Below are 27,914 nucleotides of genomic sequence, written 5' to 3' on the forward strand. Positions count from 1 at the left end.
CCAGCAAACTCAATTTTATGATCATTCTCTCCTTAACCCAATACTTCTCAATCCCAGATGCATCTTAAAATCAACTGTGAAGCTTTTGAAACATCCAGATGCCCAAAACCTACTTCATGTCTTCTGAATCAAAAGTGTCATGTTAGGCTGCTATATTTTCTATAGGCTCCATTACAAATTTTGATGTGTAACCCCAACTTATCCTCACTTGCTCCTCTGTACAAAATAAAACTAAATCTCTTAGCAGCACTGTCACAATACTCTCCAAGAATTTTTCTTAAGTACTTTTTCTTGCTATTTCCTCACCTAAGCCAAATGACCTCTCATCCTACCTTGCTTCTAAACCCATCACAAGGTTTCTCATCCTTTAAAGATCAGTTCAAATGTTACTTTGTGGAACCTCACTCAGTCATCAGCCAATAATTATTTTTAATTCCTACAGACAGCCATAGTATCTCTAATAGTTATGCAATTTTCCTAAAGGTATAATTACCTTTTGTATATCTTCCCATTATTATTATAAGCTACCTCTAGGTATACAAACATTGTCTAGTCTTTATTCCTAAGCACCAAGGAATCAGTACATGCTTTTGTAAAATAAATAGGTCATGCTACTTATTATATGAGATAGTTCAAGCCTGGAGGGAGATCTCCAATATGAACCTGTTTAGCATTATATGAGGTACAGGTGGACTGAACTTGCCCTGCTTAGAGAAAAGATAATGTCATTTGGCCTTGGCCCACTGAACTACTCAGTAAGGTCTTCTGCATTATGCTTAAATTACCCTTTAGAAAATGGGGATAATAAGAGCACTCACTTCCTAGAGTTGTTATGAGGTTTTTGAGTAAAACATAACGTAAAAATAACAATGTTGACATAATAAGTCTATGTAAGCACCTGCTAAATGTTAAGCACCTGCTAAATGTTTGATGAGAATGACTGACAGTAAGGTATGGCATATTTTTCAATTCTTAGCTCTTAAGTGAGGATATAATCCCTAGTGAACTTTTGTAAAATTAGATTTCATCCAGTCTACATCACCCACAATCAAACTTGCTATAATGTCTTGAGGCATAAGGGTCTCCTGTTCACACTAGAGTCCCAAGGTTATGTGGAAAAAACAAATATTATGTCTTTTGGAATACAACAAAGGCAGTTCATTTCTGTCAACCTATCTCCTTTACCTCTGGGGTCCCAGGCCCCAGGCCACAGACAGGTACAGGTACATGGCCTGTTAAGAAGTAGGCTGCACAGCAAGCAGGAAGTAAGCAGTGGGTAAGCATTACCACCTGAGCTCCACCTTCTGTCAGATCAGCAGCACCATGAGATTCTCATAGAAGTGCAAACTATTGTGAACTGCCTATTCCAGGGACCTAAGTTGCCCACTCCTTATGAGAATCCAATGCCTGATGATCTAAAGTGGAACAGTTTCATCCCAAAACCATTCTCCCCACCCCCACCATCTGCGGAAAATTTGTTTTCCACGAAACCAGTTCCTGGTGCCAACCAGTTCCTGGGGACTACTGCCTTACCTCATAAAAAATTCTTCTGGTAGAGAATCCATGCTGCACAAGGTTTCTTTACAAAAGTCTTACTCCACTGCTTGCAAACTGATTTTAAATACTGCCCTTTAGTGCTGAAAGGAAAATAGTATTTTTATAAAGGTAGGAAAGTTACACTGTCCCCACTATGAAAACAGAACATGACCATCTGAAAAAAATTTGAAACATCTCTAAAAGAAGAAAATAAATCACATAGTTTCACCACCTAAACACAATCACTACTTATCCTTTAATATGCTTATTTTTTACCAAGCATAGGTATATTTTACCAATTTGTAATCATATTAAATAGAAGATGTTCTACCCAACCTTTTTCAATACTGAGTGTTATAGCAAAAGAATCCTTCATGTTATTTTACCCTCCTAGTAAACATTGTTAATGGCTATATAATAGCTGGTTGACTGGGATTTCCTTGGCCATTTCCTTATAGTTGGACATTTAATTTCCCATTTTTTCTATTATAAATAGTTCCATGATAAACTCCACTGTCCACAAAGCTTTTTCCATATTTATGATTATTTCTTTATAATAAATTCTCAAGAGTAAAATTAATATATCAAAAGACATAAACATTTCATTGTTAAATGGTTTCCCAAAAGGTTTATACTAATTTATTTCCCACAGAGGTATACATGACTTCCTGCTTAACACAATCTTTTATGACAGCACTGTTTTGTTTTCTTTTAGTCTACAAATAAGATGTCGTTACTTTTTCCCGCAAATCATGATTGTACGTCTCCATAAAATAGGAGACACAGGGTGTAAAGAACACTTGCACAATATCTCATTCAAATGTCAACCAATGTTGTAGATATTTCCTGAAAGAAAAATAACGCTGAGGCAATACAAATGAAAACAAAGGGACTAGAGTATCATAAGTATATATATTTATTTATATAGCTATATATTCCAAGAACAACTCTTCTAAAACTGGTCCCATTTAATCTCCTTACTGAGAGTTCAAGCCTGTAGACTCCAGTGCTTTGTGCTAGGCTGGCTTCCTTTTCTGATCCTACCCTAAGCTCATAAAGTGTTAAATCACATGTAAAACTATTGTTATGTGCTCTGGGCAAAAGAAGAAATAGAGGAAATAGAAAAGAAAGTGGCAGCAATAGCATAAATAAACAGACATGGATTGCCTTGGTGCCAAGCACAAGACTGGATGAAGTTTCTCATTTATTGTTTCTGAACTGCTTATTTATCTCAGTAATTGAGTAGTCATTTTAGTAACAGTATATTTAATACAATTCCATAAATTAGATTGGTACAGCTTTTCTAGGCCCATTACTAAAAGGTAATTCAGCATAGGGTAATGCCCAAATCAATAAAATATATTCCACAAGATCACTATAAGTCATCTATTAAGAATTCAGATTGTATTTACTCAAATAAACATTGTTTTAATGATATCCTGTTCCTCCCCCCCACCCCCCAAAAAAAGCAATTTACCGTAGACAGTAAGAAGTAACTGCAGGACCTGAATCTATCTAATAAACCTTGAAGTCTGTATATCTTTTCAGTAAGCTTAGAACAAGGGAGGGGGCAACTCAGCCCTTTTATGAGGGCTAAAACAAGTTCTGTGGAGATCATCTGTAAGACAAGCATTCCTAATTATGGTACTACATACCAATATTCTACATTTGACTCACACCAACTCTAACACAGGAAGTCTTGGAGAGACAAGAATAATTCTCCAACAATTTGCTACTGATATCTTAATCAAAACACAAAATTACACATACACACATACACACACACACACACACACAGAGAGAGGAGAGAGAGACAGAGAGACAGAGAGAGAGAGAGAGAGAGAGAGAGAGAGAATTTCCTTCCAAATTTCATTTAAAAGAGAGTTTTCTTATAGTAGCTCTTAATTTATTGCCTGTCCCCAACAAAAACACTTCACTGCTGTCAGTATTACAACTTGCCTACATAGAATGAAGAGTTCTCCTAGATAATTATTTTATTTTATAGTTTTATTCTCATTTCAAAAATTCAGTAAGTCATATTTTAATTTGTATTGTCTGTTCAAATACTGATGAAAGACACAAACTGCAGCTAATAACGAAGCACAGAGGTTGAATAAACCTTGTCATTCACACTAGATCAGATCTGCTTCATCTCGTTAATAAAGCTGTATAGAAAAGGACATAGCTTTGAGGATTTTAGGACTGTGATCAAGCTATTTTTATAGTTCGGTTTCTATAAATCTCCCTGTTATTTTAATAAAAAGTAACAACAGTTAAGGCATTATTTCATAGCTAGAGAATACAAATGTATGCCTTTTCCGGAAAAAACAATCCCCTCATGTCCAGAATTTATAAAAGCTCAGACTTGGAGACCTTTCCCTCTGCTAAGCTCTTCTTTGGCCAGTAGCTGTTTGCATAGATCACAGCAAGGATGAAAAGAAGGGAGGAAAATCCTCTGGATACAAGGTAGAGAGAAGGCCTCTGCTAAGCTGTTCAGTGTTCAAATTGAAAAAGAAATGGGTGGAAAATTAATAAATCAAAAAGATATCTGGATCCTGAATTAACAGAGTTAAGAAAGGCTAATGGCTTTTTCAGCCTGCTCAAAGTACAACCTGAGATGAATCTCTGTGATGAAAGGTTTTCCAGAATCATCAATCTCATCATTTCCCAGGAGGTAAGCAGGTATGCATGGCAAACACTACCGGCAATAGCAACAGCAGTAGCACTTGACAGCCTCTGTTGGGGAGAAAGGCGAAGTGCCTAGCAACCGAAAGGAAGTAGCCAGCCTAAAACGTTACCACTGTGCTGCTAAAATAATCCAAAGGTTTTTACCATTCTAGAAGAGGCTGGAGGAAACCTTTTAAGTCAGGGTTAACAAGGTGGCCAGGGAAGGGGTGGGCGATGGGGAGGTAAATCTAGTTTCCCCTAGTGTATTCATTTCAACAGACTTTCCCTGTCAGCAGGAAACAAAATTTACTCTTACTGCCTGGGATTAAGAGACTGCTTTTCTGCAGGAATCTAGGTCCCTGTTGGTTGATCTGAGGTAAAGTTCAACATCAATTTATAGCACACCTTTATCCACTAACCAAGATGATCTTATTTGTAGGCTGTGTTTCACTGACTGAAAAATAAGGTATTGCCATCCATATCTTGATAAACAATAATATGCCTTTCTTACTGTTCCTTCTACCTAAGCTCTCACCTTCTACTTTCTTGCACACTTACTGAAATTTTAACAATTTTTTTTAGTTGTAAAGGTATTTTCTGTTTCAATTTTTAAAGCTGTGTATATTCACATCAAAGCAGGCACAGCTTTTATTTATAATTTTTAAATAATCTACTTAAACATTTAACTTGTGCTACTGTCACCTTCCTAACCTGTATATAGTCACATTTTTATTAAAATCCACTCAAACATTCATCCTGACTAAAATGTTACCAAAATACCAAGGGTTCAGTCTAGATCCTACTGCTGGCCGCCCGGAAAGCTAATAACTGAAACAACACGTTTTGCCAAGGAAGAAGGCTTTAGTTGGAGAGATGTGAGCTCAGTCTCAAATTCATTGCCCTGACTGACTAAAACTAGGGGTTAATATAGCAGGGAAAAAATGTAACGATGTGACACAAAAACAATAACTAGGAAGGGGAAAGGAGGCATCTGGTACAGTGATTTGGTACGTTTCAGTTCTTGGATATTTTTTTGAGAGGCCCGACGATCCTTTCCTGAAGAAGGAACTCAAATAGATAAAAGTTTCAAGCTTTAACAAAGGAAAGATCAATTTCTATGTATATCCAAAAACAATTGTCTATAGCACTACTGGATTGATTTCAAAAATACCTAACCAAGATAGAGACTCTAATATACCAACAAGTTCACATTTCAACGTGTGGGTGGATGTCTCATTAATTTTCCTCCTTTGTCAACTCTAGCACTTACAGACTACCCAATGACAGGAGGAAAAAAAAAAGAATATTGGTGTGGAAAACAACAAAAATAAAGTTCAATGCTTTTCTCCATGCTACTAATTTAACACAAAGTAATATATTTTGTATTTTTCAGGAAAGGAATTCAGTTATTAAGAACTTTTCCTCTGCCCACTAAATCAGTGTCTCTCAATTTTGGAACTACTGACATTCAGGTTTGGATAATCCTGTTATGGGAAGTTGTTGTATGCATTTTTTAGGACATTTCACAGCACCCCCTAGCCTTTGTCCACCAGATGCCAGAGGCAGCTCCCTGCCAATACACACACTCCAACACATCCACACACATCAGCCCCATTGTGGCAATCATCAATATCTCCAGATATTGTCAAATATCCCTTGGGGCATAAAATTACTCTCCATTGAGAACCATTCAGTTAGATGAATGAGTTAAGATTAAGAAGCTTAATTAAGTGGACATAGAATGTTTTGAGGAAGAAAAATAAGACCATGCTGACATTATACATGTACAAACACAAACTTATGTATACATAAGAAAGCAAAATGACATAAAGTATCTATATTTCCATTAATGTCAACATTAAGTTGAGAGACTGCATAGTAGTTTAAGAGCACAGAAACCCTGTATCACTCTGTAAGGGTTTCATTTGACACACACACTGCTTTGACACACACTAGCTAGCTGTGTGATTTTATGTGAAATTAATAAACATTCTCTGTGCCTCAGTTTGCTTATCTAAAACATAGGAATGACAGTACCTCCTCTTTCATAGAGTTGTGAAGATTAAATGCTTAAAACACAGAATAGAATAGTACCTGGCACTTAGTAAGCAGAAGTGTTCCTATCATCACCATTTTCATAATCACAATCATCATCATTTAACTGTTTAGGTTTGCAGCAAAATTAATTAACTTGTCTGTGAAGGAGAAATGCTATTGATGAAAAGGAATGTTAATGAGATTTAAGAAATGGGATAAGAAAAATTATTTTTCAAATATATCACACATGACACCATGACACAAAAGACAGCATAATGTGTGCATACTATTCAGTACCTTCCATTTTTCACACCACCACATATACATCTACTTTAGTCTTTAAACTGCATAATAGGCCAAAGTACGAATGTATCATTTTACCAGTGTATTATCATGTCATTTTACCAGACCATTGATAAAAACTTCAGCTGTCTCTGGGTTTGACTTTTTTTGTTGTTATTACAAACAATGCTGCAATACCACCACCTTGAACATGCAACTTGGTTAAAATTTTGAGAGCTATTTTGAAAAGCTGGATTTCCTACCTCAATATTGAATTAAATGTACTCCAGAAGATCATAGGTCTGTTAACAAGCAGACTCTGATATTGCTAGTTATCATTTCTGCTAAATCTTACCAGAAGAACTCCAAAAAACTCCCTAAAGTTGAGATGTAAGATGCTTTGGTCACTTCAAGCCTTAAAAGAAACTGAAGAAAACACTTTCAAGAATGTGGCAGGACATTTTGTGATAGGAATTCCTTGGAATCAGAATTTTAACTATTGTTGATCTGGGTATGTGTGCTAATTAGCAGGGACCTAATTTATCTCCCAAAGGCCCCACCTCCTCATACTATCACATACGGGGTTAGGTTTCAACACTGAACAAGGGAGAACACATTCAGTCCAACTGAGCAGTTGTTCTGAGTTTACAGAACTAGGAAAGTCTTTATTTCTCATGTTAGTGAACTCTGTGTAGACAAAAATGGCTGAGGCCATTAGGTTAGACCCAAAGAATAACAAGTTGCACCATTATTTTGTATTAGCAGTAATCAGAATAAACAAAATATACAGATTACTTGGTTTTATAATTTACTATTAATTTCTCCAGTTTTGAATTTGTTTAACTTCTTGGTAAAGCTACAAAATAAAAACATCTAGACACAAGTAGCTAAAATATTATTTGCCCCAAATAATAAATATACAGTTTGCTTAGTCAAACTCCCAAACTGCTGGACGGTAGTGGAAAAATCTTTGCAAAAGTTACCAGAAACTGGAAGATATTTTCTGTCCCAAAAGATCACTGTTCATCTTAGGTCTTGCCACTTTGCAAAGATCATTGTTAGCAATATGCCTGCTTAAACCAGGAAACAAGATCCTTGTAACGTATATGCACCACCTCTTGTTTCAAATAAGCCAACATAGGAAACACCTTTTCCTAAAGCAAAATTAACATCTTGTCTTAAGCAGGTTTTAAATTCTATTCAGATCTATTCAGTTAGTTACTTGTGGACTTACACAGGTAAACCTACAGTATATACATATTGCTTTGAATAGTTGGAATGTAGCTACAATGAATATGCACAGGTTAGGATTTACCTGAAAAACCATCCAGATACTAAACAAGCCATCCATTTCAAGTATTTATAGATAGCACTGCTAAAATCACACTCTTCAGAAATGTAGCTAGAAACCACTGGAAGAAGCATATGCTACCCTTAAGCATATACACCAAAGGTAGAATATTTTCAGCAATTTAAAAATATTGTATTGTCATTACAGTTGTTAAGACAATAATGAGAAAAGAAGGGAAAATCCTGAGACATAACACACGCAGATATGGAGATCAACTAGGGAATACAGAATACTACTTTCATGTACTTGGCTCTACCACCACCAATGAAAGCCTGCCCTATCCACCTCCAACTTGCTCCACACATGTAAGAAAACTGGCAGCTCACTGTTATCTCAGAAAGGCATACATATGTAGGAAGGGTATAGGTAAGAAGACACAGCAAGCTTTTGGAAAATTAACTGAGTGTATTACCTAAGGTTGCATTGAAAATAAACTTAATTTTCATCAGCTCCTATGTGCCATGCTCCAAGCTATGTACACTGAATAAACATTTGATCTTTACACAACTCTGGAAGATAAACATTAATCAGTTTCAAAAATTAAGAAACTGAGGCTTAGAGAGTTCTCATAAGTAATAAATCAGTAAGAGCAGAAATTCATGCCCAAATTTTAGCAACTGCAATTCCATTTTCTTCCATGTCCCATTACTTCTTGTGCAATATTTAATTTTGTATCAGCTTGATGTACAATTATGAGCTGGACTAGATAATATGCACATACATATACTCAGAAACAAAACCATTTACACATCTTATTAGTCAATAAATAATACTGTAAAAGTTACCATGCCACCTTAGTATTTCATAGTCACTAGTCACATTAGTTTGTACTAAGAGTTTTTCTATTCAACAAAACAATTCAGATACTATACATGGTACTGAAATAAACAATGAAATGGACAATAGATCATGCTTGACTAAGTGATCTCTCAAAGTTAAAGATTTTTAAAAATGAAGTCTCTAAACTTTTTTGATCACGTATCCCTAAAACGGTAAAAGATCTGAGAATATGCTGAAAATATAAGAAAATCAATTCACTTATAAATTATATGTGGGCCTAATTATTATAACATAAAAAAGAATGAGATAAAAGCCAGCGAAAAAAGCTTTAATATTTGTTCCCACATTTCAATAGACAGTTTCACATATCTCCTGAGGTGTGCATACTATACTTTGGACACCACTGTCTTGGAAAACAGCTTCACATTTTAATTCAGGAAATAGCTATCCATCCATTTCATAAGCCTAATAGTATTTATTTTCTGAAAGACTAGAAATTTATAAGTGAGATAAGTAAAGACCCATGCTCTGCATCAAAGAGATAGGTCTTCAAGAAATAGTAGTTACCAGGATTACTGTACCTTCACTTAAAAGTATACCACTGTCATCTTTACTTATACTCAACACTGGATTCAGAAACAATGGATAGTACTTGTGTTTAAAAAAAAAAAAGACAAGGCAACATTCTTATTCTGGGATAGATGTGATTAGATGTGTGAGATGTGGGATAAGATGTGAAAATGGGGGGAAAATATATATCCAAATTATTCAAACCTTGTACTCTTAACCTAAAGTTGAATGCTGTGAAATATATAGAAAGAAAAATCAGAAAGTGTTTGAAAAGTGAAAGTTAACTTTATGGTTTCACAAATCATTTAGAGTTTAGCTGAACTGTAATACTTGATACTTGTGAAAGAAAATAGGAAGAGTAATTGCGAAAAGAGAATTAATTTTTTTTTTAAAGATTTTATGGCTTTGTGATAAAGGTAACATTTCTGAAAAATGGGAGTTGACACCAACATACACTTAGTTTCCTGACTCTGCATGAGGGGTACAATCATATTAATATTAGTATTAGATTTATTTTAGCTATATGGGGTACATGGTTATCTAAATGACCCCATGCCTAGACTCTGCCAATTTTCTATGCAGCATTTCTCTAACTTCTTGCTTTGGAAACTGAGTCAATGAAACTTTTGTTCCACCAGCTGTTTATGTCTACTGAATAAACCCCTGGTTTTAGATTTGGCTTGATGTCCCCACTAGAATGTAAGCCTCATGAAATTAGGAAAACTTTGTTTTCATTCCTCGGTGCCTCGAATAGCACCTGGCACACATTAAGCACTCAATATTGCTTTTAAAAATGAAGTCACTCACCCTTCTGGACACCTCAAGGCCTCTGAAGGCAGATGTAAAGAGGGAGCCTATGTGTACAGGCTCCCTGTACATTGTAACAGCCTACTCAGCCAACCTAAAGTTCGCATTAGAAATCAAGAGGCAGCTCATATGCTACAATAAAACTGGTTCCTGTAGATAATCATGGGGTCAAGATAAAAGCTGTGTCTTCTTGCAGTTACTTCTGTCTCCTTTGCCAGTTTCTCCACATTTCTCCAATTTCTAAATACTTAACTATCTTGAAGTTTAGTCCTAAAATGTCTTTTTTATCCATACTCACTCCTATTATCATTTAGTCTCAAGGCTTTAAATTTCTATCTCCAACCTTGACCTCTCCTTTAACTACCAATAATCCAATAGCCTAGGCAACCTCTCTTGGATCTCTGACATCACAACATAACCTAAATAGAAATCCAGATATCTGCCCCTAACCACAAAAAGGCAGAAGCAGAGCCACCTAGTCAGATAAGGCCTGGATCAGACAAACTGCCATCAACCACAAATCTGTAGGCAAGAAATAAATGCTCATGGTCTTAACCACTGTGTTTTGAGGTGAATTGTTATTTGGGAAATATCAATTAGCACTCCACCCTATCTAAAATTTTAATACCTTATCCTGACTTTGATAATTCCTATTCCTCTTCCTTTTTTTCATTCCCTAACACTTACTACTATCATTCATGTAATTTTACTTATATGTTTTATTGTCTATATCCCCCATTACAAGAAAACAACTTGGGCAGAAATTGTTTATTTGATTCATTGCTGTATCCCCCAAACTAGAAATGGACCTAGCATCAAGTCATCACTAAATATTCAGGAGATGAATGAATGAACAATGAGCCCTGTGTTCACATCCCTGGTATAATTCCCATGTTACAATACTTGGCATTCCGTAAACTCTGCAGTTCTGTTAAAACTATAATTCAAGTCTTCATTAAGTCTAATTCTTCTACTATTACTTAAACTCTGGTTACTAGAGATTAAATATTCAGGACAGAAGACAGTATGTTCTTTCTAGATTTTTCCAGAAGAAATAAAGGAGCTAGACAGCCCTAAATTTGAGTTACAAGATCCCGAGCAAGTGTTACTTACTTCCATTAGGAGTGTTTTTGAAACTATAAATTATGGAAAACATCTATGCAAAATCTAAAGGACAGACAGTAATACAAATTTACAGGTGGATGTGGTGGCTCATGCCCGTAATTCCAGCACTTTGGAAGGCTGAGGCAGGACAGCTTGAGGCTAGGAGTTTGAGTTTAGCCTGGGCAACACAGTGAGACCCTGTCTCTACAAAAAATTTAAAAATTAGGCAGGTATGGTTTTGCATGCCTGTAGTCCCAGCTACTCAGAGGCTAAAGTGAGGATTGCTTGAGCCCAGGAGCTGGAGGCGGCAATAAACTATTAATCATGCCACTGCACTCCAGTCTGGGCAACGAAGTGAAATGCTGTCTCCCCTTCACCTCCCCCCTCCGCACACACAAAAAATCACAAAGAGGAATTTTATGCCAATCTTTGAAGAATGAAGGAACTATATACTTAATATTTTACCCTAAAAAATATAATGTATTCCCACAGTATTCTATTTCTCTTAATAGTACTTATTCTGGTTTGTCTGTTTCACCAACAGAATCTAACCTTTTTGAAAAAGAACTGGCATTCAATAAACATTTGATGAATACACGACTGTTAGCATTTAAAAAATGTATTTACCTGACTGGTTAAAATTATTATACATATTTTAAGTAAAATGCAGATGTTAACTTTAGCTATTGACTTTTTAAAGTTTTTGAAATATTAGCCTTTACTTTCTGCTGTGAAGAAAAAGACACAAAACCAAACCACAATATAAAATATGTGACATAAAATAAATAATTTTGATTTAAAAATATAGTAAAGAATGCAGCCATAAAAAATGAAACCATGGCCTTTTCAGGAACATGCATGGAATTGAAGGTCATTATCCTTAGGAAGTTAATGCAAGAAAATAAAATACTGCATGTTCTCACTCATAAATGGGAGCTAAATGATAAGAACACATGAACACATACAGGGGAACAACACACACTGAGCACTATCGGAGGGCAGAGGGTAGGAACAAGGAGAGAAACGGGAAAAGTAACTAATAGTTACTAGGCTTAAAACCTGGGTGATGCAATAATCTGTACAACAACCCCCCCCGACACAAGTTTACCTATATAACAAAGCTGCACATGTACCCCGAAACCCCTGGAAAGCCAAACTAAGAAAAAAATATAGATAACATTAAAATGAAAATGGAAATTTAAAATTACTATGAGATTAAGAGAATTACTGGAATACTGAATGCAACTTTTTATCAGTAAATTTTTAATCTAGAGAAACAATTGTTTATACTAAAAACCTTCTATGTCTAAAATTAAGGAAAGATAGAATAAATGATCAGATCTGTAACTATATTAGAAACTCAAGGTCAGGCATGCTGGCTCATTCCTATAATCCTAGCAGTTTAAGAAGCTGAGGCAGGCGGATCACTTGAGACCAGGAGTTAGAGAGCAGCCTGGGAAACATGGTAAAACCACATCTGTACAGAAAATATAAAAATTAGCCAGGCATGGTGGGGCATGCCTGTGGTCCCAGGGAGGATGAGGTGGGACAATAAACTGAGCCCAGGGAGGTCAAGGCTGCAATGAACCATGATCACACCACTGTACTCTATTCTGGGCAATAAAGTGAAACCCCATCTCAAAAACAAAAAAAACTAAATAAATAAACAAAAATAAAAACACCAAGAAAAATTCAAATATTTTCTAAATTTCTACCATCCACCACTAAATAAGCTACCAAGCTTAATGATTTTACAGGCAAATTGTGTACAGCCTACAAGGATCAGATAATTTCTATGATTCTTATTATCCCATAGGATAAAAAAAGATGGAACACTTCCAATTTTTTTTTTTTTCCAAAGGAAACATATAACCCAAATTTGATGTGAGGATAAAGAAAAACATTACTGAAAATGTTCACTTATGAACAGGTATATTTATAATAAAATCCTGAATAAAAATACCAGCAAATCAAAACCTGAAGCATACAAAACATAAGATTGTTACTACTGTCTTTGTGACCTTGGGCAAATTACTTCCCCCTCTTCTGTCTTAAGTTTTTCAACTGTAGAATGGAGATCATAATAATATTTACAGCATAGGGTTATAATAAAGATTAGATAGGTAAGTAGAAAGTTCTTAGAACGGTGCTTGGCACATGGCAAATGCTCAGTAAGTACAAACTATTCTTATCCCAAGAATCAAAAGGCAACATAATCCACTGTGTCATAATTTTAAAGTGAAAAATAAAATATATAAATGTGAAAACTGGATAATTTTTGGCAGACATTTTTTAGAATGAAACAGATATAAAGGCCAAGCTCTTAAACATGACGAGTATCAAAAGCCAATAGCACAAATTATACTAAGTTTAAAACAGTTTTCATTCTGTTAAATTAAGTAATATGACAAAGCTGTTCAAAGTTAACATGATTTTCCATATTTTGGAGCTTACACTAATGCAATAATGTAAAACAACAAATACTGGAAGAGATAAAGTAATTATTTGCAGATGATATACAGGTAGAAAGTCTAAGTAAACCAATCTCTATTAGAATAAACGTAATGAGAAGCAAACATAATGACAATGGAACAAGGTAGTATGACAAACTATATAAAATTTCATTGAAAATAAAATATACCCTGACTACTTTCTTACTTTTTTTTTTGAGACAGGGTCTCCCTCCTGCTGCCCATGTTGCCCAGGCTGGAGTGCAGTGGGGCAAACATGGCTCACTGCAGCCTTGCCTTCCCAGGTTCAAGTGTTCCTCTCACGACAGCCTCCTGAGTAGCTGGGACTACAGGCATGCACCTCCCACACCCGGCTAACTTTTTGTAGAGATGGGGTTTCACCATATTGCCCAAGCTGGTCTTGAACTCCTGAGTTCAAGAGATCCTCCTTACTTAGCCTTCCAAAGTGCTGGGATAACAGGCATGAGCCACCATGCCTGGCATACCTTTAATACTTTCTATTAACTAATTCAGTAGTAACTGTATCTTCTCATTCATACAACCTAAAAACTTAGAATATCTGCTAGACTCATCCCTCTCTTCACTCCTCACATCCACTATCAGTCATCAAATCCTACCTATTTTACCTCATATATATTTCTCAAATTTGTCACCTCTTTTCCATCTCCACCTTAATTATCCTGGTTATCCTTTAGAAGGCTCCAGAAAATGAGTCTCCCTCTTTCCAGTCTTATCCTTCCCAAAATTACAGTTCATTCAGCTGCCAGAGTAATCAAGCTAAAAACAAACCTGATTAGACCAGGTGCCAGTTTAAAACCAGAGATTGTCACTGACTTCAGAATGGAGTCCAAGTTTAAGGCTAATAATGCCTTTGATCATCTGGACCCCGACTCATTTCTGTTTTTTTTTTGGACAGGGTCTCACTCTGCCACCCAGGCTATAGTGCAATGGCACAATCGCCGCTCACTGTAGCCTCAAGAGACTCCCTCCACCTCAGCCTCCAGAGTAGCCAGGACTACAAGTGAGCACCAGCAGGCCCAGCTAATTTTTTCATTTTTTTGTAGGGATAGGGTTTCATTGAGTATGTTGCCGTGGCTGGTCTCCAACTCCAAGGTTCAAGTTCCTCCTGCCTCAGCCTCCTAAAAAGCTGGAAATGAAAGACGTGAGCCACTGCTCCTGGCCTCCTCTTCCTTTTCTTCCCCCTTTTTGAAGTCTAAAAGTATGGATTGGCGTTTCTCAAATTAGGATATGCAGTACCTCTCATTAAAAACATCAAGACTTAACCACAGCTGGAAACGATACATCTTACCAAACTTACAACATCAATTTTGGTGAAGATTTTTTAAGAAAGACACTTGATATTAAATACAGAAGAGAATGCAAAATTTGTTTGACTGCTTAAGTTAAAATCCAACAAAGATGGCACTAATAGCAGGCAGCTTTGAACGTTACCTTGGGGCTCTGAATGGGAATGATGCTGACACACTTGTCATTACAGATGAAAAGTCTGTTAGACTTTTAGTTTGATACTGTTAGTATCAAACTCTGATTATTTCATTTGCTAATGCGCCACTGACTGTAACACTGAGAACTTAATTACGCCAGATGACAGCTGACACTTTACATTGATTACTTCATCTTTTAACCATCTCCCAAAACCATATAGGACCTCATCTCTACTCCTCATTCTTTCTACATTAGCCACATTGTATCCTTGTTCCTGGCACACGGTAACCCACTTTAGGGTCTTGATTTGCCATTTCCTCTAAGAACCTTTCCCCTTAAAATATGGCTCCCTTTCTCAACTCCTTGAAGCACTTCCCCAAACGCTGCCTTCTTAATGAGGTCTATTCTGACCTTCCCGTTTCCTTATCAATTACCAACATGATTCTAGAGAGTAATAACGTCTGATTGTCTCTTTATATCATTTTACTTAATGTGTTTACTTGGTTCCCTACCGGAATGTAAGTTGCATGCCAGTAGTGTTTTTGTTTATTCAGTGAGTCTACTGTGTCTAGAAAAGTGCTTAGCGCATTGTAGACTCTCACTGAATTACTTATTGAACAGTCCTATGAAACAGGTATTTCTCTTGGCCAGATTTTACCTTATGATGATTCTGAAGCAGTGATGAGAACCTTCCTAGAGTCATCGTCAAGAATCTACAAGCAGCCTGGCTCTCTACTCTTTACCATTACTGCGTGGTGCCTCTCATTTATGTAGTGAATTTCTAAAGTACTATCCATTTTGTATGTTTCCCTTACTAGACAGTTACCTCGCAGCAGGGGATACTTCCTCATCTCTGTTCCGTGATTGGCAATTTCTAACCCAAGTTACATGCTCTACAGTTGTTTAAGGAATGAATGAAAGCATGAGTGAACACATAAGCTGCCCAAAGATTTTTTACATTAATCTTCCAACTGGTTAAATTATTTTAATCTTTCAGATTGTTTTAAACTTTTATAAAAACAAAAACCAAACACCAAGCCTGTCTTCAAAAAAATTTTTTGAAGTGAAAAAACATGATTCCTGATAAATGACTTAATTAAATGGAAATGTACGCTATTCTTAAAATTTCCGCACCCTGGTTTTCAAAGCTTTTTCGACATTAGGAAATATTAAAAAAAAAGCTCCAAAACCAGTTGCTGACACTTCATTATATATACATGCAACCATATTAAGCCATCTCCTATTAAAAAGAAACGTAAATAAAAGTGCCACTTTCGTAGACATCGAACATTATAAAACAATCATGCCGGAGAGAAACAGACACCTTCACTTACAAAAACTGATGCTAACGAGAACAACTTCCGGAGCAATACCTGGCCCAGGGTCAGCAGGAGGTGGCCTTCTCGAATAAACGTGATAAGTACTATGGTCAGAGCATGACTAACTTGCCACAGAATGCCAATGTCCATGGGTTGGATCTCTGAGCAACGACCGTCCCCGGCAGAAGGGGCGGGTGTAGGAGAGATTGAAAAACTAGGCCCCTCCCAGGCCGCCTCGAAACTAGGGCCCAAAGATTCTTATCCTCAGAGCGCCTCACCGTGTCTAGACTAGGGGCAAGCGACCATTTCTCAGGAAAAGGATGACGCACAAAGGAAAAACTGGCCATCCAACACGAAGGCTGAGGAAGCGCACTAAAACGGGGCGCGCGGCTGAAGTGGGAATACCGGCGCCTAACCGATTCCTCTCCCGAGAAATCGCGAGATTTCTCGCCGTCACGGGATCTCAGGCTGAAACCTCGCGGCCTCTCAGACGAGTAGGGGTTAGCAGGGGCACCTCCCAAGCCCCCTCCCGGATCCACACGCCACCCCGCCCCCGGCCCACCGCGGCCCACCCCGGCCGTCGCGGAGAACTGTCACCCAAGGCGCCTAGGGACTTCCGGAGCCCGACCGGATCCGGAAGCTCCTGGGAGCGAGGGGGTGGGGCCGAAAAAAAAATCAAAAAAAGCGCGGCGAAAGCTGAAGGCAGGCGCAGGCTGGGTGGTGGTGGTCCCACGGCGGGCCCGCTGCCAGTGCAATGGACTCCACGGCCTGCTTGAAGTCATTGCTTCTGACTGTCAGCCAGTACAAAGCCGTGAAGTCAGAGGCGAACGCCGCTCAGCTTCTGCGGCACTTGGAGGTGAGAGGCTCCGGGGTGGAGGACAGATGGGGCTCCCTCTAGTACTTGTCAGTTCACAGTGAGGCGGGGGAGTGGCAGCCCCAGCCTAGGAAAGAGAGGACAGTCCTTCGCTCCCTCTGTTGTCTTTTTGTCTAGTAAAGGCGAGTGAATGTCGGGGTTCCTCTGGTCGCAGCGAGAGGCCGGAGCGCCCAATGAAGGCTCCAGGAAAAGCGGGAGTGGGACCAAAGTTTGGGAAATTTAGGCTGTTTTGGGTAGGTAACGGACAAAGCTCGCAGCTTTTTTCCCCCCTTTGCTTCTAGTTTTATTTTTTTTCCCCACGAAACCAAGCCCTCAATACATAACGATTCTCAATGACAGAGTCATGATTAAAACTTGGCTTTGCCCATCGGTAATCTGTAATTGAATTTGTTGCTTACCGCTTTTATTTCAAGTCGGGTTGGAATCAGACTTGAAAAACATTATTTCAGCCTTATTTAAGGAGCAGTCCGCCTTCCTAGTAAGCGTAATTCTTTTTCTTTACCAAAATACATTGCTCAGTTTTTTAATCCTGAAATGCTGAATTGCTTTCATTTTTTCTGTTAGTTCTAGTGATGTGTGTCCAGACTATTCCATTTGTTTTAGGATCTTAATCTCCTGCTGTCATTTGTTATGCATTTATGGAATTCAAACTAACATTGACCTCAGTTTTTTTTTTTTTTAAGCTCAATTAAGGCTCATTTTAACTCTCTTTGTCACAGCTGTCCTCTGTTAAGATAGAATGGTACATAATTTAAAAATATGTTGTATTTATTATATTAACCCTGTGATAGAAGACTAATGTGTCAACGATTTGTAAAACCTACAAGAAAAAAAATGATTTCAAGTAGTACAGAAACAACAGCCATTAGTGAAGCTGCTGTTGTATTAAATGTGTCTGTCTTTTCTTGAGCTTCAGAGGGGTGGTCCTCTTCCAAGTACATTTGTTTTCTCTTTTTCATCCATTACTTGAAGGAGTACCCGTAAACCTAATAATTAAGGTGTTACCTGTTAAATGCTTAAGGCTTTGCTTCTGAATCAGTATAGACTCCAGAAGATGCAAAAAAAGCCAGGCCGTCAGTTTAATTTAAAAATTGGGAGTTAAGCATTTTATATGCTATTTTGAAACATTACTTTTCTTTGTGAATAAAGAGTTTGTGAATTCAAAGAGGCTTAAGGCCAGGCCCAGTGGCTCATGCCTGTAATCCCAGCACTCTTGTGTCTTGCCTTTTCCACTCAATATAATCTGAAATTCATGTTGCACATGTATCACTACATTTTTTTTAAATTGCTGTGCAGAATTCTATTTTATAAGTGTACCACAGTTTACATATACTTTCCTGTTCATAGGCATTTGGGTGGTTTACATTTCTGAGTGAAATTATAAATAAAGCTGTCGTAGACGTTTTATACATTTTTTTGTGGATATATGCACGCATTTATATACTTAGGAGTAGAATGTTAGAGCACTGGGTAGGCATATGTTTCATTTTAGTTGAAACTGCCAAACAATTTTCTGAAATATTATGTCATTTTACCCTCCCACTAGCAATATGTGAAATTTTCCATCACTCATCCACACCAACCCTTGATGTTTTCATATTTCTTAGTTTTAACCATTTTGGTTGACAATATTTGTATTTTTAATGGTGAATGTCTTTATGTAGACTTCATAAGAGCAAGATCTAAGGATGCAAAGAGAGGTAGGTATCATGTGAAAGGAGATGATTCATTCTTCTGTACTTCTCCCACCCTTTTTTTGTGGCCCCATGCAGAACCTAGGCTTTGAATGTTTGATCCCTGGCAAAGCTGAGCTAATCCAATTTTTCATGATGGTATTTCATAGCACTAGTTTTGTGTAGTGACTAAAAGCGTGAATTCATGAACCAAGCTGCCTGGATATGGTGTGAATTCCATTTGTGCTTCTTTGCTAACAGTGTGTACCTCAGTTTACTCAGCTGCAAAACAAAATAGTGGCACCTACGTTATAGAGTTATTATGAAGATGAAAGAACAGTTAACATATGTAAAGTGCCTAGATCGATGCCTAGGCCAGAATGCTATATCAAGTATTAGTTATTATTAAAATATTTTTGTATTAAAACATTCAATATATATGCGTGAAGGGGAACATTTGTAAAGCAATTTTTATTTTACCTGGTACATGTAATTATTACATGTTAGACAATTTATGTTATTGAGATACAGGTCCAGTCCTGTGGAGAATCCTTTTTAAAACAGAAAATGTCTTATTCTGAAGAGCTAGATTTATAAATAGGCAACAGGGTAATAATGCCCAGAGGATTTTCTACCCCAGAATATCTATTACTGTTGTCTATACTGTTATATTTGGACTTTTTTTTCTCTTACAGACTTTTACTTTAGTAATGTTAAATGTGAAATTCTTATCAGCAAAGCTTTAGAAGAAAAACTGACGTGGATGAGAGAATAAAGGAAGGATACAGAAAGGAAAGATTAGAGGGATACTATAGCAGCCTGCTCAGGCTTGATCTTATAAAAATAATTATTCTGGATAGATATAGTCTTATTCTAAAGCAACTAATGGTTTTTTCCATCTTTGTAGAAAATATGTGCTTTATAATAAATACATCTGTAAAGCATGTTGAAAATTCATACTTTTTGACAACTGCTTTTGGTCTTCAATTCCAGCTTTATTTCCTTTCTTCTCTCTCTCTCACTCTCTCTGTGTGTGTGTGTGTGTGTGTGTGGCTTATAGATTATAAGAAAGAAGTAAAAAAAAAAAAAAAGGAATAATCAGAAATAAAAATTTTCAGTGCCTTGCCTGGCTGCTTAAAAAAAGATTCGTTTTTCACTTCCTTCTTTGTAATCCCATAACTTTTTTTTTTTTTTTTTTTGAGACGGAGTTTTGCTGTTGTTGCTCAGGCTGGAGTGCAAAGGTACAATCTCAGCTCACAGCAACCTCAGCCTCCCAGGTTCAAGTGATTCTCCTGCCTCAGCCTTCCAAGTAGCTGAGATTACAGGCATGTGCCACCATGCCCAGCTAGGTAATTGTTTAACTTCTAAAATCACCTATTATCTTTGAGAAGAAGCAGAAGGAATAATCCCAGAGCTACCCTCTGGGCTTTCTTTTTCATCCTCCTCCCTCAAAGTAGGTAGAATGTACTAGAATTTATTAGCAAACTAAATATATTGGTAGCAGAGTGCAGATTTGTAGTCTGTGCCTTCATCGAGTGTTCAATGTAGTGTGAAGGAGAAATATTGCTAGATACTTAAAAGTTTGCTAATTTAGGGCATAGAAATATAATGTACTATAGGATGATATAATAGGCAGACCTAACCTAGATAGCCTAAGAAGCTTAGGGAAAGCTTCCTGGTGGAAATGACATCCAGTCAAAAATGATTACAAGTAAGGGATTAGGTAATCTAGGCAGGGGTGAATTTTTCACAGCATGTGTGAAGTTTTTAAATTGGGAGGGTAGCAATGGCACTTTGAAGGAACTGAGTTTTTAATTTGAAATAGAGAAGAGATGAAAATTGCCATTTCTTAACTAACGCATTTTGATTACTATTTTATAGGTAATTTCTGGACAGAAACTCACACAACTGTTTACATCAAATCATATATTAACAAGTGAATGCTTGAGCTGTCTTGTAGAGCTACTTGAAGACCCAAACATAAGTGCTTCACTGATATTAAGTATTATCAGTTTGCTATCTAAACTAGGTAATGCATTTAATTTCTCTTTTTTTTGTTTTTGGAAGATGTATGAACAATATTTTAAAGTGCCAACTTAGTCTTTTAAAGAATGATTCACCTTCAAAGATTTCTCAATCTAATGTGCGTTATGAATCTTCTGAAAGAGGGAAATATTTTATGCAGCATTTCTTAAAATTATTGGACTGAGGAATCAGAGCATGTGCAAGTTTCAGCGTTCTACAGAAAAGAATGCACTTTGGGAAATGCTGGACACTTTTGAATTAGAAAACAAAAACCCAGACATAATGTCAGTATTAAGTATACCACCAGAAAGTCTAGGTACTGATCAAAGAATCATCCTTCTGTAATAAATTACACTGAATTTAGAACTAAAGGTAAAAGTGCTATTGTTGCTTTTTCTATCTTTTTCCCCATAGCTTTAGCTTTTAAATGTTCATTTACTGATCACTTTACCCCAATTTAGGACATGGTGGTGGGGATATTTCTTTGTGTGATTATAATAATATATGCATAGTTTAAAAAATTCTAGTGATCCAGAAGTATTAACACAAAGTAGTATTGTCCAACAGTACTTTCTTCAGTGACAGAATTGTTTTAGAACTGTGTTACCCAATATAGTAGCCCCTAGACACATGGATCTATTAAGCACTTGAAGTGTGGGTAGTGGACTAAGAAACTGAATCTTTGATTTTAATTAATCTAAATTTAAATAGCCACATGAAGGCTAGTGGCTATCAAATTAGCCTAGATATAGAGTAAAACGCAATGAGTCCGTACCGATTACCACCAGCCCTCATTTGTTCACTTTTGGGGATATAATCTCATTTAATGGTTTGATATGTTTCTTTGCATATATTTTTCTTTGCTGTCACAGAACAATAATTTTGGATCTTTAATTGGTTGTTTTTAACATAAATGGTGTTGCAGAGCACCAGATGTTTCTTTCCATATCAGTATCTTTAATAGCTGCCTAGTGCCATAATTACAGGGTATTATAATTTATTCAACAGTTTCCCTAATAGTGGGCACTCATTGTTCGTTAAGTTTTTGCTATTGGAATCAAGAGTGCGGTGAACAGTCTGTGTAATTTTGCTCAGATATTAGTGTGTTTCTATTAGATAAATTCCTGTAGAATTTGTAGATCATTTGAAAATTTGATAACCATTACTAAATTGCTTTCCGAAAAGATTCTTCCACTTCTGACATCCACCAACAATTTGAATGAGAATACCAGTCACTTTGAACATTTATACTTTAGAAGCATTTGGGGTTTACAGAAAAATTGAAATGATAATCTTTTTAAATTAATTATTTCAGATATGTAATATTGTTACAAAGTTTGAGGTACATGCGGTATTTTGTTAACTGCATATAGTATGTGGCAATCAATACATGGTATTTAGGATATCCATCAGAAAAGAGGATTTATCATTTCTATGTATTTAGAACATTGTCCTCCCTTGTTACTATTTTGAAACGTACAATGCATTGTTAACTATGGTCACCTTACTCTACTATGAAACACTAGAACTTACTCCATCTGATAGTGTGTTTATATCCATTAACCAACCTGTCTTCATTTCCCCGCTAACAGCTCCCCCTCACACCCTACACCACCACACACTCCCATATTCTTCCCAGCCTCTCGTAACTGTCATTCTCTACCTCCATGAGATCACCTTTTTTTTTTTTTTTAGCTCCTACACATGAATGAGGACATGCAATATTTTTCTTTCTGTCTCTGGCGTATTTCACTTAACATAATGGCCTCCAGTTCTATCCATGTTGCTGCAAATGACATGCATTCTTTTGTATGGCCAAATCGTATTCCATTGTGTAAATATACCATAAAATGATAATCTTGTAATATTCAAATCAAAAGATTTTAATTTGATACTAAAATAGTATCAAAGAAAAAACTTTCTACAAATATGTAAACAAGCTTTTTATTTTACATAGAGAAATCTTTAGAATTTCTGAATTGTGTTTTGGCAGATAAAATAGCCATATTATACCACTTTAAATGATAATTCATATGAAATAAATTATCCATGAAAACCTTACAGGAAAATGATATATTTTGTGCTATTTTATTTTAACTTACAGCTGTAGACAGTGAAACCAGAGATTGTCTTCAGAATACATACAATCTGAATAGTGTGCTAGCAGGAGTGATTTGTCGGAGCAGCCACACTGATTCGGTGTTTTTGCAGGTATATACACCCACACAGCATATCCTTTCCTTATTGTCAGATCAAAATTGATAGTATCTGTCATAAACTGCTGACTTACAGTGTATATGCCATATAATAAATACTACATGTTTAGGCACAGCTCTTCACATTAAAATTTGGTTGCATGCATGATACAATTTAAATGTTTCTGGGAAAGAGAAGCTTATCCATATCTAGCACTATTATTGAAGAGAAACAAATCTACATTGTAACTGCTTTGACTTATAAACACAGATGTCTGTGTTTTTTGAGACATAAGCTATTTATATTAAAATTGTAATGTGGGTTGGCATCTAGTCTCAATCTGTGGAGGAAACATTCTTTAAAAATTAAAGCTGTAGATATAGTCTATTTAATATAGATTCAAAGCTCTTCATTCATAATTCATTGACTCTGAAATGTCATCAATTGTAAGAAAGAAAAACATCACAAACTAAATTGGCTTGCAGTTTTAGAGATGGTAAAATGTGAAAAAGGGTGTCTTCTAATTGATGGGCTATATGTGTGTGTTTCAACCTGCATTCAAGTTAAAGATGACTAAGTGAATGAGGTTGATAACCATGCTCTAAGACAGAATGCATAGAAATATGTGAATTGAGAGAAGAGCCCTAAGGTTCTTGTATTTATACGTTTTTTTTTTTTTTTTTCAATGTTTTAGGAAATGGAAAAGGACGTGCTCAGAATATGTCTGGTAGTCCATTATTTTAAGCAGGCAATGTTTTTATTTGTTTATATTTATGACTATTTTCTTATTCTCAGTGCATTCAACTTCTGCAGAAGTTAACATATAATGTCAAAATTTTCTATTCTGGTGCCAATATAGATGAATTAATTATGCTCCTGATAAATCACATGTGAGTATGCATTCAAACATAAAACCAAATACTCTATTTTTTTATTTTTAAACTACAACCATGTGGTAGATCAATTTTTCTCAGATAACATTTTCTAACTGTGTAAACTGAGTAAGACTTCAATTCTTACTTGTTCTGCCCAGATGATTTTAAGGATTGAAAGTTGTAAAGTATGTAACCTCATTCCTTGGTGAAAAAAATGTAAAAAGGAAAAAAGTTGTAAAGCAGCTTTAATTTTCATAACAAAAATTTATGGACTGAATTGACTTGGCCAGAAAAAAATTGCTGAAACTGAAAATTGTTTGGTTATTCTTATAGGAAAATATACTGATTAAACAGTGTATGTTCCACCCTGGCAGCTATTTTCATGTTTTCATGATGGAATTGAATTGGGTAATTTTGTTTCAAAACATAAGATAAATGGTCAAAACTATTCAGAGCTTCTCTGGCTTTCCATGTTAACTAGATTTTTTTTTTTTGCATATAAAAAGGAATTGAAATGTATAAAATTAACTGTATCATTTTGACTTAGAATGACATTAATGCTTTTTTTTCTTTTAAACAAAACACCAATGTTAAAAAATAAACAGTCAATCTTCTGAAGATGAGTTAAAAATGCCTTGTCTAGGATTATTGGCAAATCTTTGTCGGCACAATCTTTCTGTTCAAACACACGTAAAGACATTGGTAAGAAGTTTTTTTTATTTTTAATGTTTCTTATTTTATGATAGATTATGTTTGTAAAGAAAATTTTATCTTTTTCTTTAAAACAAATTTGAACAAGTATTATTGTGTCTTATCAGCTGACCCATCAAAATTAATGAAGAGTCAGATTGACATATAAATAACTTGAAGCAGTTCAGCCTTCATGTATGTTGCACTGAAGACTGTGTAAAGGGTTAATGCAAATACTTATTTCTAAAAGTTTTCCTTAGCATGGCATCCCATTGCTTATCACATTGAGTAGTACAAGAATTACTAAATTATTTTGTGCTCTTAGAAGAGAGACACATCACTGGCAGTTCCGTTTATCTCAGTCTTGTGTTTCCACAAAATCAATGCAACTCCACCAGAAAGATTCATGAGTTAAGTGCTCAGTATGAACCAACAGTACTTGTGATTAGTGAAGACACAGAAATGAATTTAACTGAATCACTTTTAGAAGTATATTAAATCAAGCAAGTCACTGATTGTTTAAGGTGCTTTGAGAACAATTTCCCTGCTATGCTATTCAGCATTACCTGTTTGATTTTAAATTTAGTATCTCACTTGTTCAAGTGCTACATTTTTCTGACCTGGTCTTGCTTTGGAGGTGGAGTTACTCTGTGTGTTGTGTATGTGTGTGTGTAGTGTGTATGTGTTTTTCAATTTCTGAATTGGAAAAAAAAAAAGTTCATATTTAGGAAACAAATATAAGGAAGAATAAACATATGCTCATAGTTCCATGTGTAGAAACTGCTATTCACCAAGGTTGTGTCTGTCTATGTGACTGTCAGTAATATATGAAAGTACCCATCTCACTCACACCTGCAATGATCTCTTAAATCTAAATGATAATCAGCAAATATGGCAAAGTTAATTGCTGCTCCACAGTGTGTAATGGAAAACAAATTCTTGATTTGCTGAATATTTTTTTGCTTCTACTGCAGTTATGAGAGTTCCTCATTATAGTACTTTTGTTAACACATATGCTTAACAACTTTTCCTAGGTATTTAAGGTAGCTCTTTTGTTTCCACTCTGCCTGTGTCCCTTTATTAGCATTGACACCCTGATTTACCATCATTGAATTATTTCTTCTAAGGTGACAGAACTTTGCAAAAATTTATCTCCCACTCATTTGCACATATTCACCAAATTATTTTTTTCTCTAGATACTCTGTTTATAACAATTTGAATTTAAAATTATCTCTGATCTAAATTTCTTTTGTAGAACATTTGTCTTTTAAATGTGACAGTCGTTTAATAGAGTTGACAGTGATGTTTAATGAAAGTTGGCCCACCCTGTGCAGGATATACTTTTTAAACCAAAATATAAAATTCATAATTCTAATTTATCTTTTAACTTTTGTTCCCTCAGAGTAATGTGAAATCTTTTTATCGAACTCTGATTACCTTGTTGGCCCATAGTAGTTTAACTGTGGTTGTGTTTGCACTTTCAATATTATACAGCTTGACATTAAACGAAGAGGTGGGGGAAAAGGTAAGTACAATTTTCACATTTATTCTGAAGTTTATAGTCTGATATTTTAAAAGTCATTGAGACATTTTTATTTTTACCTTTTAGGATGGTGTCAACTTAATTTTTTTGTATAATATGCCTTTTCTAATTTGTCCTTAAGCTGTTCCATGCTCGAAACATTCATCAGACTTTTCAACTAATATTTAATATTCTCATAAACGGTGATGGCACTCTAACTAGAAAGTATTCAGTTGACCTACTGATGGATCTCCTTAAGAATCCTAAAATTGCTGATTATCTTACCAGGTATGACTCACTTCAGTCCATTTTAGACCTTTTTTTTTTAAACCAAGATGTGTTTGTTATAAATGGAATTGTCTTCTTAAAATACAATAAACTTGGATTCTACTTATTTACAGTAGACTAAAATGAAATGTTTTGATGTGCTATACTCCCACTCCTTTTTCTTTCCTGAACTGAAATGTAAAGTATAACAAGGTCATTGTGTATGTGTGTATTTGAGTCTGCTTTAGATCAATAGGGTTGTACCATTCTCCAAAATATAGACATTTTGGCTAATTTTAAAACTTAAGCAGCATTATGATTATTTGAAATAATATCTTCATTATAGGCACAATACAAATAAATATTTTTACATAAATTATAAATAAATGCAACATTTATAATCTTGAACATTGAAGCCCTTATGTTTGTGTCTTTTTTAAAATTTTTTGTATAAAAATTGGTAATATTTCCTTTGGTGTGTGCCTCTTTTGTTATAAGTGAAATTGGAACACATGTTCATATGTCTTTCTGTCTCTGTATTTCAGGGGATCATTTACGTTTTGAGATCAAGTAGTAATTGTTTTCCAACGAGCTTGTAGCCTTTTTGCTTTCTAATTAAATTTTGCTGGGGCATAAACTGCTTTGTGATCCTGAATTAGGAAATAATTGAAATTGTTTCAAAGAGCTTCATATACAAGAAACATTTATTGAGCCCCACCTATGGTCAGGCACTTAGCCTCAATAGGATGTGAAGACACAGTCCCTGATGTTTAAGAAACATAGAATCAAAAAGTTTTATTTTAATAAAAGCTAAGCACTAGGACAAACTTGACCACTGTTCATTCGGCTCAGCTGATATTTTGTGAAACCAAGAAGCATTCACTTTAGCATTTCACTGTTTCTTCTCTTAAGAATCTCTAGATAAGTGAGATTTTTTTCTTTCAGAGTGCCTTCCCATGACCTGCCTTCTCTTCATCTGTTATAATATTCTCCCAATATCCATGTATATCTATTCTGGCCACCAGAAAGTGCTTATTCAGCAGCTTCATAGTAAACAAAAATTCTTTTGAATAAACCTCTTCTGGAAGACTGAAAGATAATCTGGTTTAGCATTAGTGAGGGGTTGCTTAATCATTTCTTCCGTAAGTCTCTCAGTTCTATTATCTATTTTTATACTCTATCCATCCTGAACCCCAGAATGACCTCTGGCAACTCCTCTTGTTTATCTGGTATGCCATTGAACAGTAACCCAATCCCGAATAAATCTCTTCCAAAGTCTAACTTAATGCATGGTTACTAATTAGAGCATGAGAAAATCATACAACTGTATCTGGGCCGGACTTCTTATATTTATTCATCAGCTTACTTTCTCATTTCCTACAATGGATCTTTCAAATTTATTTATTTAAAGACAGAGCCTT

General features: G+C 35.8%; 2 protein-coding genes across 8 annotated transcripts in view; one reads left to right on the plus strand and one right to left on the minus strand.

The window, feature by feature from the left end:
- Positions 1-16,994, minus strand: part of DZIP3 (DAZ interacting zinc finger protein 3) — a 113,848-nt gene extending 96,854 nt beyond the window's left edge. For 2 of the 7 annotated variants that reach the window (XM_074404407.1, XM_010350041.3), the window contains exons 1-2: positions 16,386-16,868; positions 1,534-1,637 (exon numbers count right to left, since the gene is read on the minus strand). In XM_074404407.1, the coding sequence (XP_074260508.1) occupies positions 1,534-1,565 (32 nt within the window). In that variant the 5' untranslated portion in view covers positions 1,566-1,637; positions 16,386-16,868. The other 5 variants (XM_074404410.1, XM_074404408.1, XM_010350042.3 and 2 more) reach the window with 5 other exon arrangements.
- Positions 16,931-27,914, plus strand: part of CIP2A (cellular inhibitor of PP2A) — a 39,297-nt gene continuing 28,313 nt past the window's right edge. The window contains exons 1-7 of the mRNA XM_003939396.3: positions 16,931-17,226; positions 20,799-20,946; positions 23,047-23,153; positions 23,934-24,028; positions 24,619-24,715; positions 26,107-26,229; positions 26,369-26,514. Of these exons, the coding sequence (XP_003939445.1) occupies positions 17,125-17,226; positions 20,799-20,946; positions 23,047-23,153; positions 23,934-24,028; positions 24,619-24,715; positions 26,107-26,229; positions 26,369-26,514 (818 nt within the window). The 5' untranslated portion in view covers positions 16,931-17,124. The remainder of the gene's footprint in view (positions 17,227-20,798; positions 20,947-23,046; positions 23,154-23,933; positions 24,029-24,618; positions 24,716-26,106; positions 26,230-26,368; positions 26,515-27,914) is intronic.

This window comes from Saimiri boliviensis, chromosome 8, assembly GCF_048565385.1.
Source record: "Saimiri boliviensis isolate mSaiBol1 chromosome 8, mSaiBol1.pri, whole genome shotgun sequence".
In the NCBI taxonomy this organism is placed as follows: Eukaryota; Metazoa; Chordata; class Mammalia; order Primates; family Cebidae; genus Saimiri; species Saimiri boliviensis.